This window comes from Phacochoerus africanus, chromosome 1, assembly GCF_016906955.1.
Source record: "Phacochoerus africanus isolate WHEZ1 chromosome 1, ROS_Pafr_v1, whole genome shotgun sequence".
NCBI lineage: Eukaryota > Metazoa > Chordata > Mammalia > Artiodactyla > Suidae > Phacochoerus > Phacochoerus africanus.
The window spans coordinates 276,909,167-276,923,544 of NC_062544.1; the positions used below are offsets into that span (position 1 = coordinate 276,909,167).

The following is a 14,378-nucleotide window of genomic DNA, read 5'->3' on the forward strand; positions in this document are numbered from 1 at the left end:
ACAAGAGCCGAGGTTCTTAGAAATGATGATACATGGCATGTCCCTCGCAGGAAAGTCACCCTCGGCCTTAGCATTTTTTTACCGCATTGGGCCTTTCAGCACCTTTTATGAGGATGAGCATCCCAAAGAACAGGCTTGGGGAAAACCAGCCCATGACAGGCCGTGATTTACCAACAGGTAACCCCATCGGAGAAAGGAAAGGCAGCCACTGTGAGCTGATTTCTTCTCAGTGCCCTCGTGGTATTATTTTTATTTTTTATTTATTTATTTTTGTCTTTTTAAGGCCGCATCTGTGGCATACGCAGGTTCCCAGGCTAGGGGTCACCTTGGAGCTGTAGCCGCCGGCCTACACCACAGCCACAGCAACACAGGATCCGACTCGCATTTTCAACCTATGCCATGGCTCCCGGCAATGCCAGATCCTTAACCCATTGAGCAAGGTCAGGGATTGAACCTGCATCCTCAAGGATACTAGTCGGGTTCGTTAACCACTGAGGCACGACGGGAACGCCTCATGTTATTAGTTTTAGTTAGGATCTTTATCTCTGTTAGGTGTTTGGAATTAGCCACCTACAGAGCCATTCTGGAATGTTTGTATTTTTCCCTGGACATGAGCATCAAGCTTACCAGCCTGGAGTTTCTGAATCTCATTGTCAGTTTCCCCCCACCCCCACCCCCCGTTTTATAAATGCACAAATTGCCCAAATCCGGAAATCTTTCACCTCACCCCAGCACCGGATCTTTGCAGTGACATCTAAAGCTGTTCTGCAATCGCACTGAGCAGATTTTCTCAGGATTGCAGAACCACATGGACGATGGCAGGTCTTGCTGTCCCTTCTGGAGGGACTTCTCTGTCACCCTCCTTTCTTCTTCTGTAGCCCCCCAGGCCACGGCCGCGCCTCTGTCCCCAGCTGCATCAACCCACTTGTGTTCCTCCTACCAAGACAGAGCCTCTCAAAAGCACCTTTAAATACCAGAAGCCCGCCTTCAGATTCCTCTTGCCACTCATTTGTACTTGAACCAGCATTCCGTGCCTGGGGAGCCCCCGTCATGCTAGAATCACCAGAATCTCTGACCTTAGCCTCATCCGTCTGCCCTCTAAACGCCCACCCACTGGCTTCCCCAGGCCTTGAGTCCGTGCCCGGCTGTCCTGGGTCCCATCCTTCCCTGCCATGACCTCCAGCCTAACGAGTGATGATGGGCACATCCTGAAATGGGGGGAGTCACAGGGCCTCACCACCTGCAGGGGTTGGGAGGACCCGGCACAGTGAGCCCACACTGTGTTTCACATATCATTACTGATATTAATAAGCACGTGATTCAGGAGTTCCCGTCATGGCACAGTGGTTAACGAATCCGACTAGGAACCATGAGGTTGCAGATTCGGTCCCTGGCCTTGCTCAGTGGGTTAAGGATCTGGCGTTGCCGTGAGCTGTGGTGTAGGTTGCAGATGTGGCTCGGATCCCGCGTTGCTGTGGCTCTGGCGTGGGCCGGTGGCTACAGCTCCGATTGGACCCCTAGCCTAGGAACCTCCATATGCCTCGGGAGCGGCCCAAGGAATGGCAAAAAGACCAAAAAAAAAATAATAATAAGGACATGATTCAGACCCTATCTTTAAATATTCCTTAAGGTTTGTGTCATGAAACATGGCACGAGGCACACAATTTGAAAGAGAAATATTTCAAATACTTCTTGACCCTACTGTCACCCACTAAGTGACAAAACCCAAACGTTTTCTAAAAGGACAAGTAGAGCCCACTGAAAACCTGCTTTTGTCAAACACCAATTGGGTTTTTTTGTTGTTGTTGAAACATCGTTCTCTTATTTAAACCTCACAGCAAGTTTTCAGTGAGACCATGGAAATACTCCCCTTGCTCAGATGGAAGAGGAAGGTTCAGAGAGGTCGAGTTACTTTCCCAGAGTCACACAGCGGGTACATGACAAGAAGGAAGTAATGTCTACACCCACTGGCTGCCTATAGATGAATCGTACAAGCAGGCAAAGGCAGGATTTTCCTGTGGGTGAAACAGAGAGAGGGAGTCTGCCTGACAGCGCAAGTCAGACGGGCTGAAAGAGGTTAGAGAGCTTCAGTAGAGGGCGTGAATTCTAGCTTCTTGAATAATTCACAGCCTGTGTGAAGCAGTGTCCTGTTCCGTCCCCTTCTCCCTTCAGGGGAGGCACAAAAGCATCCTTTGGATTTTGTCACCATCAACCAGGTGTGCCCATGGGAGGTCCTTGTCTAAGATGCTAGGGTGTCTGGGCTGGGGACCCAACAAGACCTGAGTGCTCCCCACCCCACCCCCTCCGGGGTTCATCACAGTGTCACCAACCATGCCAGGGTGAGGCCTGGCAATGTGGGTGTCTCACGAGCGATCCTGCTGCCTGGCAAGTTAGGTAGCTACTGATGTTAAATAGAAAGACATTGGAACTGCCTCCAGAGCTAGCACATCAGACCCCCAAGTTGGCCTCCTCTTATCGGCTGGGGTACAGCCGGCGGGGGGGGGGTCACCCCCACCTCACCCCATGACCCTGCATCCACCCAGAAAACACAAGTCTGAGTTGAATGTGCCAAGAGTTTGGGTGAGAAGGCACCGCCCCGAAATTCCAGTAAGTGAAATAAGACTTCATTGGGAACAGGGCCAGGAGTTCCTCTGAGCTCAGCAGGGGCACGGGCTGGAAAGATTGTGAGGTCACCGCCGATGTGAATTACCCCAGGCCTTCACCAGATGTGCCCAGTACTGGGTGAGGCTGGCAGGGAGCTGCAGTCCTGGTGGCTCCAGACCTGTGGGCTCATCGGGGCTCTTTGATCTGCCCCATGTCCAGAAGAATTGACATTTTCCCATAGACGGTCCCCTTAGAACCACTTGCTCTTACAGGGTAGAGTTCATTCTCCTGGCCTCTCCTAGCACCAAAGCTTTGGGTTTGGATCAGGAGGGTGGCGCTGGTGGCCCAGGCAGAAGAGGTTTATCCAGGGAGTTCCTGTCGTGGCACAGTGGTTAACGAATCCGACTAGGAACCATGAGGTTGCAGGTTCGATCCCTGGCCTTGCTCAGCCGGTTAAGGATCCGGCGTTGCCGTGAGCTGTGGTGTAGGTTGCAGACGCAGCTTGGATCCCGAGTTGCTGTGGCTGTGGTGTAGGCCGGCGGCTACAGCTCCGATTGGACCCCTAGCCTGGGAACTTCCATACGCTGCAGGAGCGGCCCAAGGAAAAATGGGAAAAAGAAAAAAAAAAAAGGTTTATCCAGAACAGGGAGCTGACTGCTACCCTGCAAGTAGGTAAACAGGCTCAGAGTTCTGGTGGCGACTGCTTTTTGTGTGTATCAGCAATCACACCAGATGCCTAACTTAGAGGAAGATAAGAAAGGGTGAGATTGGAAATCTCTGGATCCTCGAACAGCTGCTGTGTTTCCCCCTCTGGCCTCCCAAGACAAACCTTCTCAGGGCTCATTGGATTGTGATGGTGAAAATAGCATGACGGCCGCCGTCACCCCGTCTGTGCAGGACAGGAATCTGACCCGGCCTGTCTCCCCCTGCAGAAACCACCCCCACCTGGATCGTGGCCTGCGTCCTGGCCGCCTCGGTGGTCGCTGCCTTCCTGCTGCTCCTCGGCTGCTTCATCTTGCTGCGGTGCATTTACAAGAAGACCAAGAACGCCTTCCCCCCCAGGAATTCTCTCCCACAGCACCTGAAGGAGGTAGGGAGCGGGAGGGAGCCCAAGGTGGAGTCGAAGATGCTGACCGGGAGTTCCCGTCCTGGCTCAGTGGGTTAAGAACCTGCCTTGTATCCATGAGGATGCAGGTTTGATCCTTAGCCTCACTCAGTGGGTTAAGGATCCGGCGTTGCCGTGAGCTGTGGTGTAGGTCGTAGACGCAGCTCAGACCTGGCGTGGCTGTGGCTGTGGTGTAGGCTGGCGGCTGTAGCTCCGACTCGACCCATCGTCTGAGAACCTCCATGTGCCGTAGGTGTGGCCCTAAAAACCAAAAAAACAAAAACAAACCACTGACCGGAAGGAGTTTGCCTTCTAAGGCAGGTCCACCCAAATCAGTACAGCGTGGCTTCCTGGAGAATGACACACATCACACACTGGTCCCATCTCAGGTGTCCTTTCAGGGGAGTCTGTGCTCATGGAACAGCCCTATGGGAGGGGGCAAAGGTTTGTTCCACGAAACATACCCCCTACACCCCGCCAACCTGAAGGCTCTTCCTTCTCTGACCTTCCCTGCCTCAAGCCCCAAGTCATCGGGGGCAAAGGCGATGGTCCCGGGACAGGAAGAGACAAAGCAGAGCTCAGAGCAGAGAAGATGAGAGAGAAAATTCTGGGCTAAGTGCCAGCACACAGCCAGGGGAGAGGATGTGGGAGAGGTTACAGTTTGGGGATTTCTGAGAGCGACTGAAATTATGGGACATGTGTCTGAGACTTCAGGAAAGCAGTTTTCTTTTTTTTTTAAGAACAGCTGTTTTTGAAAGATATGAAAAGGAAGACGGGGTGCACCTGGATGGGGACTGCAGGACAGAAGGGGGTCTTAAGAAATGAAATTCTGGCTGTACACTCATGCTTAGAAATGAAAATATGCTGGGGAGCTCCCGTCGTGGCTCAGTAGTTAAGGAATCCGACTAGGAACCTTGAGGTTGCAGGTTCGATCCCTGGCTTCGCTCAGTGAGTTAAGGATCCTGTGTTGACATGAGCTGTGGTATAAGTTGCAGACGTGGCTCGGATCCTGCATTGCTGTGTCTGTGGCGTAGGCCAGTGGCTATAGCTCGGATTAGACCCCTAGCCTGGAAACCTCCATATGCCCCTGGTGCAGCCCTAGAAAAGACAAAAAAAGAAAAAATCCTGGGAGTTCCCACTGTTGCTCAGTGGCTTAAGAGCCCAACTAGTGTCCATGAGGATGCGGGTTCCATCCCTGGCCTCGCTCAGTGGGTTAAGGATCCAGTGTTGCTGTGAGTTGCAGCGTAGGTAGGTGCGGCTGGGATCTCACATTGTTGTGGCTGTGGCCTAGATCAGCAGCTGCAGCTCCAATTTAACCCCTGGCCTGGGAACTTCCACATACTGCAGGTGTGGCAAAAGAGAGAGAGAGAGAGAGAGAATGGGAAAGAAAGAAAGAAAGAAAGAAAGAAAGAAAGAAAGAAGAAATAGAAAGGAAGGAAAGGAAGAAGGAAGACAGAAGAAGGAAGGAAGGAAGGAAGAAGAAGGAACAAGAAAGAAAGAAAGAAGCCAGACAGAAAGAAGAAGAAAACTAGAAGCCTCAAAATCCAGCCCTCCTCCTCCTCCCTCACACTCCCTGCCAGCACTCTCCAAAGCCATCACCGAAATCCACCCCACTCCTCCTCGCTCCCTAACAGAAAAACTCTTCAGGAAAATATTGCCCATCCAGAGAGAGAGAGAGAGAAAGAAAGAAAGAAAAGAAAGAAAGGAAGGAAGGAAAATATGCCCAGCCCAGCCCCCAACGATGCTCTCATTCCCCAGGAAGCAGACTCTAAGAGGGAGATTTGCACTCAGAAGGCTTAAAAGAGGCATAGCCTTGGGAGTGCTTCTGCCAAGGGTGGGTTAGCTGCGAGGCTGAGCTGTGATGCTGTCCCAACAGTGGCCTCCCCCAGTCTCACGGTGTCTCTGGAGCTGGGGCTGCTCTTTACAGATGTCCAGGGCCAAGGCAAGAGGGCCGGTAGACCCCACGTTAACTGTGGGCTGGGTGTGGGCTCCCCCCAGGAAGGAAGTGTCACCAGGACGTGGGAGCTTCTTCGCTCAGGGAACCTCTGGGTTCCCCCCCCCCTGCCCCCGCCCCCGCCCGCCACCCGCCCCGCCGCCAGCAGCCCGGGGAGCGAGCACCCCCTTCCGGAAGGAGGTCTGGGGGCGTGCCACAGCATCCACTGGAGACCTGGTAAACCACCAGGATCACGGGTACAGCTTCTCTGGGAGCTATGCCGAGCTCTTTTCTGGGGATGGTTCCAAGAGGGAGGCTGGGGGAACACAGTCCAGCCCCACTGCTGCAGCTAGTCCCACGGGCACCAGAAACACCCATGATCTCGCTCTGCTGCCAGGTCTAGAGGCCCCCCTCCCCTGACTGCTGACCTGATGGGGTGACTCAGACCCTCAGCTCAGTGACGTCTGAGCCCCTGCTCCCGGGACACCAGACATCTGGGCGGTTGTGCTGATCCACTTTGCCATCAGAACTGGGCAGGGGCCAGACGGATGTCTCAATACCACAAGCTGCCCCATCACTCAGCCGGCTGCCCCCATCACTGGGCAGCAGGCTTTCTCCTTCTGGTGACCCGTGTGGTAACGTCTTTTCTTCCCGGCTAGTTTCTGGGCACACGGAGCCTGAGTGAGGAAGTGACAGCTATACTTAAAGTTTCATGGGGCCCCAGAGTCCCCACTGTGGCACAAAGGGATTGACAGTGTCTGGAAGCACTGGGACACGAGTTCGATCCCGGGGCCTGGCACAGTGGCTTAAGGATCTGGCGTTGCCACAGCTGTGGCTCAGATCTGATCCTTGGCCCAGGAACTCCATAGACCAAAAAAAAAAAAAAAAAAGGAATAAATAAATAAAGTTTAATGGAGGCCCCTATTGTGTCCCCTGGTGGAAACGCCCCCTTCTGGGAACTCTTTAGACCAAAGGCCAGCAAATGCTTCCTTGAAGGGCCAGATAGTAACTGTTTTAGGCCTTGAGGCCAAGATTGAGAGTCTGTAGATACTTAACATAACCACTTAAATGGAGTCACTTATGACTTGAGAACCATTCCTAACTCGCGAGCCATACGAAAGAACCGTGGATTTGGCCCAGGGGCTGTGGTTTGCTGACCCCTGCTCCGAGCTCACAGAGCCTAAAATTGCATGGACACCAGTTCGCCAAGTAGGTCCCTGGGAGTGATGGTGGGCAGGGCCACTCCCACGTCCACCCCGAGGTCCCCAAACTGTCTCGGGGACACGGTATCACATGCTGTTGTTGATTCCCAGTGCTTGCCTGGTGGGCTGGAGGACAGTGCCCGGCCCTCACAGGGCGCTGTCACCAAGCTGGCATCCCCCCTGCCCCTTCAACAGGCCGTCATTGTCCTTCCAGGCTGGCAGCTCTGGGTGGGTGGCACAGCACTCAATACCATCAGGGGTCCCTGGGACGTGTGCCACTCCTGGCGTCCTCCGCCGCCATGGGTCCTGTGGTCTGACATGATGCCACGTGGGGTCTCTGTTAGTCACCTCGAGCCATCATTGCAAAGTACCTCGCCCTGGGTGGCTTAAACAACAGGCAGGTACTGTCTCAAGGCCCTGGAGCCTGGAGGTCCAAGATGCAGGGTCGGCCGGGCCGGTTCTTTCCAAGGGCTGCGCTGGAGAAGCTGTACCAGCGCCCCAGCCTTCTGGTGGCTGCTGGCAACCTTTGGCTCCGAAGTTTGCAAAAGCATCACCTCATCTCTGCCTTCCTCCTCACGTGGCGTTCTCCCGTCCGGGTCCAGATTTCCTCTTCTTGAAGGACACCAGTCGCGTCAGACTGGGCCCCCCCCCCCCGGGCCATGAGCCCCTTTAACACCCTCAGCTCCGAAGGCCCTTATCTCCAGTCCCACGTCCTGACTCGGGAGGCAGTGCGCGCCGACCGCAGTGGACCTGTTTCAGGAGCGACTGGCTGTTCCTTGGCTGCAGGGCCACAGCTGCCACCGCTGAGGCCTGGCAGAGCATTTGCCCCGCGGGCAGAGGGCCCCGCTCTGGGGCTCAGAGTTCACACGTGGTCCAGAGACGCCCCCACTTGGAGTTGCTCCCGTCGTCCCTCCACATGCCGCTTCCTGGACTTCCTCGCCCGGACCTTCCAGTCTTCCTTCCTCTGGCCCCTGAGCACCAGCCTCAGCCTTGGCCCTGCCCGGGCTTCCACAGGGACCTGCCCTTGGGCCGCTCTTGTTGATTAGACGCCCAGCCTGAAGCCCTGCCTGTTGGAGGCATTCTCCTCCCCGCTGGCGTTCAGGACCCCCTGTTGGGGTTCCAGGGAGCTGGGGTTGCGCCCCTGTGCCTCACTGACCTCCCCATGAGCCACATTAGCTGATGAGGACACCCATCTGACCCCCGAGGTGCTTGTGGTCTGAGCAGAGGCAGACAAGCAAGGGAACCAGGCCACCTACGCATGCGTCCTCAGACCCCAGCTGAGGACCTGGCGGGTTTGACGGGCCTCTGGTCCCTTTTAGGTGGCATGGTCACCTGGTGTCCTCTGGCCTGAGGCTCTGTCTCTCCCAGATCCCCATAGCTGATACCCCAGGAGCTGTTCCCAAATAGGGCATTATTCTCCACTGCCAAGAACCGGCCCGGCCCCAGCGCTATGGTGACTCTGAGTGATTCTTCTCTTGGGATTTGCTACAAACTCCATCTTTTCCCGCCACACACCCTCCAGGAACCTGCTGGGCTTCACGGCAACTGCACACGCATTGGGTTCGGTTAATGGGGCTCTGGGAGATGATGCTGGGCTTTCGAACCCCAGCATCAACTGGCATAAGAGGCGGCCAGGGCAGCTTGCCCCAAATCCCATTCCCTCTGCTGGGTTCCTTCCGGCTCCAGGCCCCCCTCGGAGCCTGCAGCCTTCATTGTCAGTCGACAAATGCACTGAAGCCATATTCCTGATATGGAACGTGATGCCCCAGAACCCAAGGAGGCCCACCTCGTACGGTGCTTCCTTTTAGCAGTGGGCAGGGGAAAAATGCAATAATTTGTCCCCTTCTAGGAGGCCCCAGCCTGCCTTATTCCATGTGACCCCTAGAACTGAAGTATCAGGTCCCTGAACCCCCACAGGGCGAGCTTCCTGTCCTCTGAATTACACGTCCTGCTGTGGTCTGGCCGCTTCTTGCTTTCCTGATCCTATTAAGGTATTGTTGCTAGAGCTGATGTCCGCTCGTCCCCACACCAGCCAGTCAGTTGCCACAGGCTGCCTCTGGGCAGGACCCGAGCCGGCTCCCTCCAGTGGAGGCCGTGTCCTCGAGAGAGACTCAACTGGGAGCCGATTCAGCGCCAGTGAACAAGTGCAGGCACCACAGCTTCCAACGCAGATAGAAAGTGGGCCGCATAACCACTGGCAGGAGTTTCAGAGCAGCCAGGACCTTCTAACGAGAGTGCCAGGGAGGCTGCAGCACCAGAATGAAGCAAGAATCTTCTGGAGGTGAGCTTCCAAGAAGCTACATCAGCAGGAAGAACAGAGCAGGGCGGGCCCTTTGCTCTGGGTAGAAGGTGTTTTGTAAATGGAACACCAAGAGGAAGCAAAGCTGTTCACCTGCTTTTTTGCTTCCGGCTTTGCCATCAAAGGGACTCATCAGACAGGAAAGGACAGATGGGCCACGACGTGCAATGTCATGGGCAAATCAAAGCCAGAGACGAGAGCACAGTTAAGGAGCCCGTTGGAAGCAGCTCCTACCTCCAAGGCTAGAAGCCTTTGCAGACTTGGCTGGAGACCAGGCCCTATAACATCTGAGAAATACTTGGCCGGAGTGGGCTACTGGAGAAGGGCCAGTGGAATGAGGGTGAAGGAAGCACCCCGAGCCTCTGAGCAGGTTGGGATCCTTGGATCTTAGAAGTCTCACATAATGTAGCGAATCCATTAGCCATGGCCCGGAGGATAAAGTTGATTTTCGAGAGATGTGCTGGGGATGAAGACCTCCCGTTGAAAACGCCATTGGGAGGTTGATGTACTGATGTACCAAGCTGGTCACCAGTGTGTGTGTGCAGCTGGGAGACCAGCCTGCTGTGTGCTTTTCTTGACATTCAGCCCATCTTCCTTTGTTCTCTCCTCTCCTGTCTCCCAGGAGAAGCCGGGTAGCTTCTAGCCTGCTCCTGTGACTCCCCTGGATCTGAGGACTTAGGGGAGTTCCTCCTTTGCACAACAGCTTAGATCTGGACGTAATTCCTCTGGCCCTTCTGCCTCCCTTCTGGCAGCTGGCCCAGAACCCAGGGGTTGGGGCGGGGAAGATCCTGTCCGTCCACACCAGTAGGCAGAACAGCCACCCCGGGCTCAGGTTAAGCCGTCTCAAAGGGCTGAATGTGGAGATTATATTAAGAGGGGGCAGACTGATCGCTTAAAGGTCAAACCAGGAGTTACCTGGGAGGGGAGAGAGGTTAAAAGGCATCGCTTTAAGGAATGTTTCTCGCCCTCATCCTGAAGAGTATGGGCATCAGTGAACCTCCGAGGATGGAAAGAGGAGAACATGAAATCGGCAGATGTTTCAGGAACCCTGTACGGGCATCTTCATTGTCGGAGTGACCTGGACGCTCAGACTCTGGTTCCTGTCCATAACTAGCCAGTCTGCTGGGAGCTCACATCGAAAGGAGTTAGTGTCCCGAAAACATGCTAGAGGGAAACACAGCACATAGATTTTAAATGTGCTAGTAGCTGCGTTTTAAAGTAAAGAGGAACAGATGAAATTAAGGTTGATAATACATTTTACGCAACCCAGTATATCCAAACTATCATTTCAACATGGAATGGGTATTTTTTTCCATCGTTGCAATATTTACATTCTTTTGGCAATACAACGTCTTCACAAGCCAGTATGTATTTTACCCCTCCGGCACACATAGAGTCAGACACATTTCAAGGGGTCAGTAGCCATACGTGGCTGGGTGGCTGCTGTACTGGATGGCCCCCTGGGCTGAGGGATGAAACGGGACACGCAGAGTGCTGGGGAGCACCAGAGAGGGTCCCCAACTCAGCCTGAGGACGCACAGGAGATCGACAGTTACTCCAAGACAGATCTATCTCATGCCCAAGACATCCCTGCTTCCAAGAGACAAAGATGCCCAGGCCGCGTCAGCCCCACCACATCAGAATCACCCTCCAAATCTCCCTCCAGGTTTCCAAGAAGAACTGTCAAAGGGACACATGCCGTCGCTTAGCGAATGAGGTGCAGGGTTTTTGTTGCATTTTAAAAACTGTGGGAAAATACATGTAAAATGAAATTTACCACCTTGTCCACTTTTAAGCACCCAGGTCAGTGGTACTGAGCACATTTACATCATTTATTGCATAATTATCACCACCATCCATCCCCACAACGCCTTTCATCTTGCAAGACAAACAATATCCAACAAAACTCCCCATCTCCCTTCTTCGCATGCCCCGGCCCCTGGTAACCATATTGCTTTCTGTCTGAATCTGGCTTCTCTGGGCACCTCATATGAGTGGGCTCATGCACTGTTTGTCCTTTGGTGTCTGGCTTATCTCACTGAGCATAAGGCTCATCCAGGTTGTAGTGTTTGTCACAATTCCACTACATTTTAAGACTGAATAATATTCCATTGTATGAATAGCCAAGACATGGAAGCAACCTAAACGTCCATCCACAGATGAGTGCATGAAGAAGATGTGGTACATATAGACAATGGAATATTACTCAGCCATAAAAAGAACAAAATAATACCATTTGCAGCAACATGGTTGGAATTAGAGATTATCATATTAAGTGAAGTCAGAAAGAGAAAGACAAATACCATATGATTTCACTTATATGTGGCATCTAAAATACAGCACAAATGAACCTATCTACAAAACAGAAACACACTCACAGACATGGAGAACAGACTTGTGGTTGCCAAGGGAGAGGGAGTCAGATGAACTGGGAGTTTGGGGTTGGTGGCTGCAAACTATTCCATTTAGAATGGATAAGCAATGAGGTGCTGCTGTACAGCCAGGGAACTATATCCAGTCTCTTGGGAAAGACGGTGATAGAAGATAATATGAGGAAAAGAATGTACATATATGTATGACTAGGTCACTTTGTGTTCAGCAGAAATTGGCACATTATAAATCACCTATAATTTTAAAAAATTATCTGTCTGGATAACACACCGTCTGTTATCCAGTCATCCATGGAAGGATATTGGGGCTGCTTCCACCTTTGGCTTTTGTGAGCAGTGCTGCTCTGAACGTGGGTGTACAGGTGTCTCTCTGAGACCCTGCTTTCAGTTATGTTGGATATATTCCCAGCAGTGGGGTGGCTGGATCGTGGGGTGATTCTTTTTAATTTTTTGAGGAACTGTCGTACTGTTATTGTCACATATTTTTTTTTTTGTCTTTTGTCTTTTTAGGGCCACACCCAAGGCATATGGAGATTCCCAGGCTAGGGGTCAAATGCGAGCTGTGCCTGCCGGCCTACACCACAGCAACTCAGGATCTGAGCTGCATCTTCGACCTATACCACAGCTCACGGCAACACCAGATCCTTAACCCACTGAGCGAGGCCAGGGATCGAACCCACATCCTCATGGATATTAGTCGGGTTCTGTTAACCACTGAGCCACGACGGGAACTCCTGTCACATCTTTTCACACAGCGTTTTCCAGCCAGGAGCTCTGTATAAAATCAGCCGCCCAGAAAAAGCAATGAGAACATTGGCTAATTAACTCTTTTTTTGTCTCTCCTGCAGTTTTTGAGCCACCCCCATCACAGCACCCTTCTCTTATTCTCCATCCCACTGTCTGATGAGAATGAAGTTTTTGACAAGCTGAGTGTCATCACAGACGCGTCCGAAAGCCACAAGCAGAATTCTGGGGCCGGCTGCAGCCTCGGGGCCCGGTGTGGGCAGGGCTCCTTTGAGCTCGTCTCCCAGGAGGGAGCACCGTCAGCCGGGTGCAGCGACCCCTTCCTTCTCACGTCTGCCTCTGAGGACGATCAGAGGGACCAGTATACAAGGGACGAGGCCACCCCAAATGGAGAACTCTCAGACACCGGGACAACGTCCAAACCCCCAAAGACTGGACTGGGAAGGCTCACTCGGTAAAAAACACTCCCATCCTGGGAACTTGCCTCTTCTTAGAGGCCTTAAAGATTTAAAAAAAAAAAACAAGTGGCCACTGAAGGTATGGTTTGCAGCCTCGTGTGCTCACTAATATGAAAACCAAGTTTTACATGATGAGAAACAAAAATATTTATTTTCCTTGATTTTTTTAAATCTTTTTACGGCCACACCTGCTGTATATGGAAAGTTCTGAGGCTAGGGGTCTAATCGGAGCTGCAGCTGTAGCCTACAGCACAGCTCATGGCAACACCAGATCCTTAACCCACTGCACAAGGCCAGGGATCGAACCTGCGTCCTCACAGACACTATGCCGGGTTCTTAACCCACTGGGCCACCACAGGAACTCCGAGAAATAAAAATATTTAAAATAACAAATGAAGATCAAGACGCTATAAAATCTGACCAGACTACCGATAGACTGATGCGAAAAAACAGCCTCGAATCAAAGTAGCCCTCGGTAAAGACTGTACAGAGCGCAGACTTGGTGGATTCTCAGGGACACTTGGACTGGACGTATTTTTCTACATGGATTCGTTTTATATAGTGTCGGTGCTCTATTAAAGTTTTATTCTCTATTTAATCCGCGTGCATCAATGACACTACATTTGTGTGTTTGTCAGACTGAACGAGGTTCTCGTGTGCCCCGTGTTTAATATCATTCATTCAGCAGATATTCCTCAGTGCCTGTCTGCTGTCAGTCAGGGCCTGTGCCAGGCACAGAGGCCCAGCAGCAGCTGAGAAACTTCGGGGAATAGAAGGCCCTGGGCTTTAAATTCCGCCTCGGACACACACTAGCCCCTCATCTTTCAATTTCCTCATCTGTACATGGGGATGAAAAGACCTAAGGCTAGTGACACTCCATGAAAAATGCCCACCCTGTGCCAACACCTAGTAGTCTGTCAATGAGTGGTAGCTGCTCTTACCAGCTGCATAATCTTCTGGTATGGCTAACTTCACAAGCCTAGGTCAGCAACGAATGCCCCTTTCTCTGGGCCAGGTTGCCCAATAAAGCAGATTCATCATCAAAGATCCCCAAAATAGAAAAAACATTTTTTGAAATACATTTGACCTTTTTTGGTAAACTAAGCAGGATCTTAGTTCCCAGACCAGGGATCCAACTCAGGCCACAGCGATGACAGCACCAATTTCTAACCACTAAACCACCAGGGAATTCTCAATTTGACATTTTTATTTTTGCCACCCCCCCCCCGGGCCAGGGATCAAACTTGCACCATAGCAGTGACACAAGCCAGGGACAATGCCGGGTCCTTAAGCACTAAGCCACCAGGGAACTCCCTCGCTTTGACATTTTTCAAAGGGAACATCTGTAATAATTGACAGAACACTGTAAATCAACTATAATGGAAAAAATAAAAATCTAAAAAAAAATTTTTTTTTAAATAATAACATTTCAAATGTTTCCTAGCAAGGAAGAGAAGAATAATTCAGAGGCTAAAACCTAGAGAAGCCGGTCAAGTGAAAGGCATTTGACAAACCCTGTAGACAGAAGCACCTCACAGAGGCTCGGGAGACAGAAGACAAAGCTCAGGGATCACCCAAGGGGGGGTCTGAAGGACACCTCCCCAGGAGTTCCCGCTGTGGCGTAGCAGGATCAGCAGCATCTT

The 14,378-nt window shown here is 52.2% G+C and overlaps 1 protein-coding gene across 1 annotated transcript in view; it reads left to right on the forward strand.

Annotated features, from left to right (window-relative positions):
- Window positions 1–13,333, forward strand: part of IL10RB (interleukin 10 receptor subunit beta) — a 30,942-nt gene extending 17,609 nt beyond the window's left edge. The window contains exons 6-7 of the mRNA XM_047795634.1: window positions 3,537–3,694; window positions 12,382–13,333. Coding sequence (XP_047651590.1) covers window positions 3,537–3,694; window positions 12,382–12,735 — 512 coding nt within the window. The 3' untranslated portion in view covers window positions 12,736–13,333. The remainder of the gene's footprint in view (window positions 1–3,536; window positions 3,695–12,381) is intronic.
- Window positions 13,334–14,378: the final 1,045 nt, after the last annotated feature.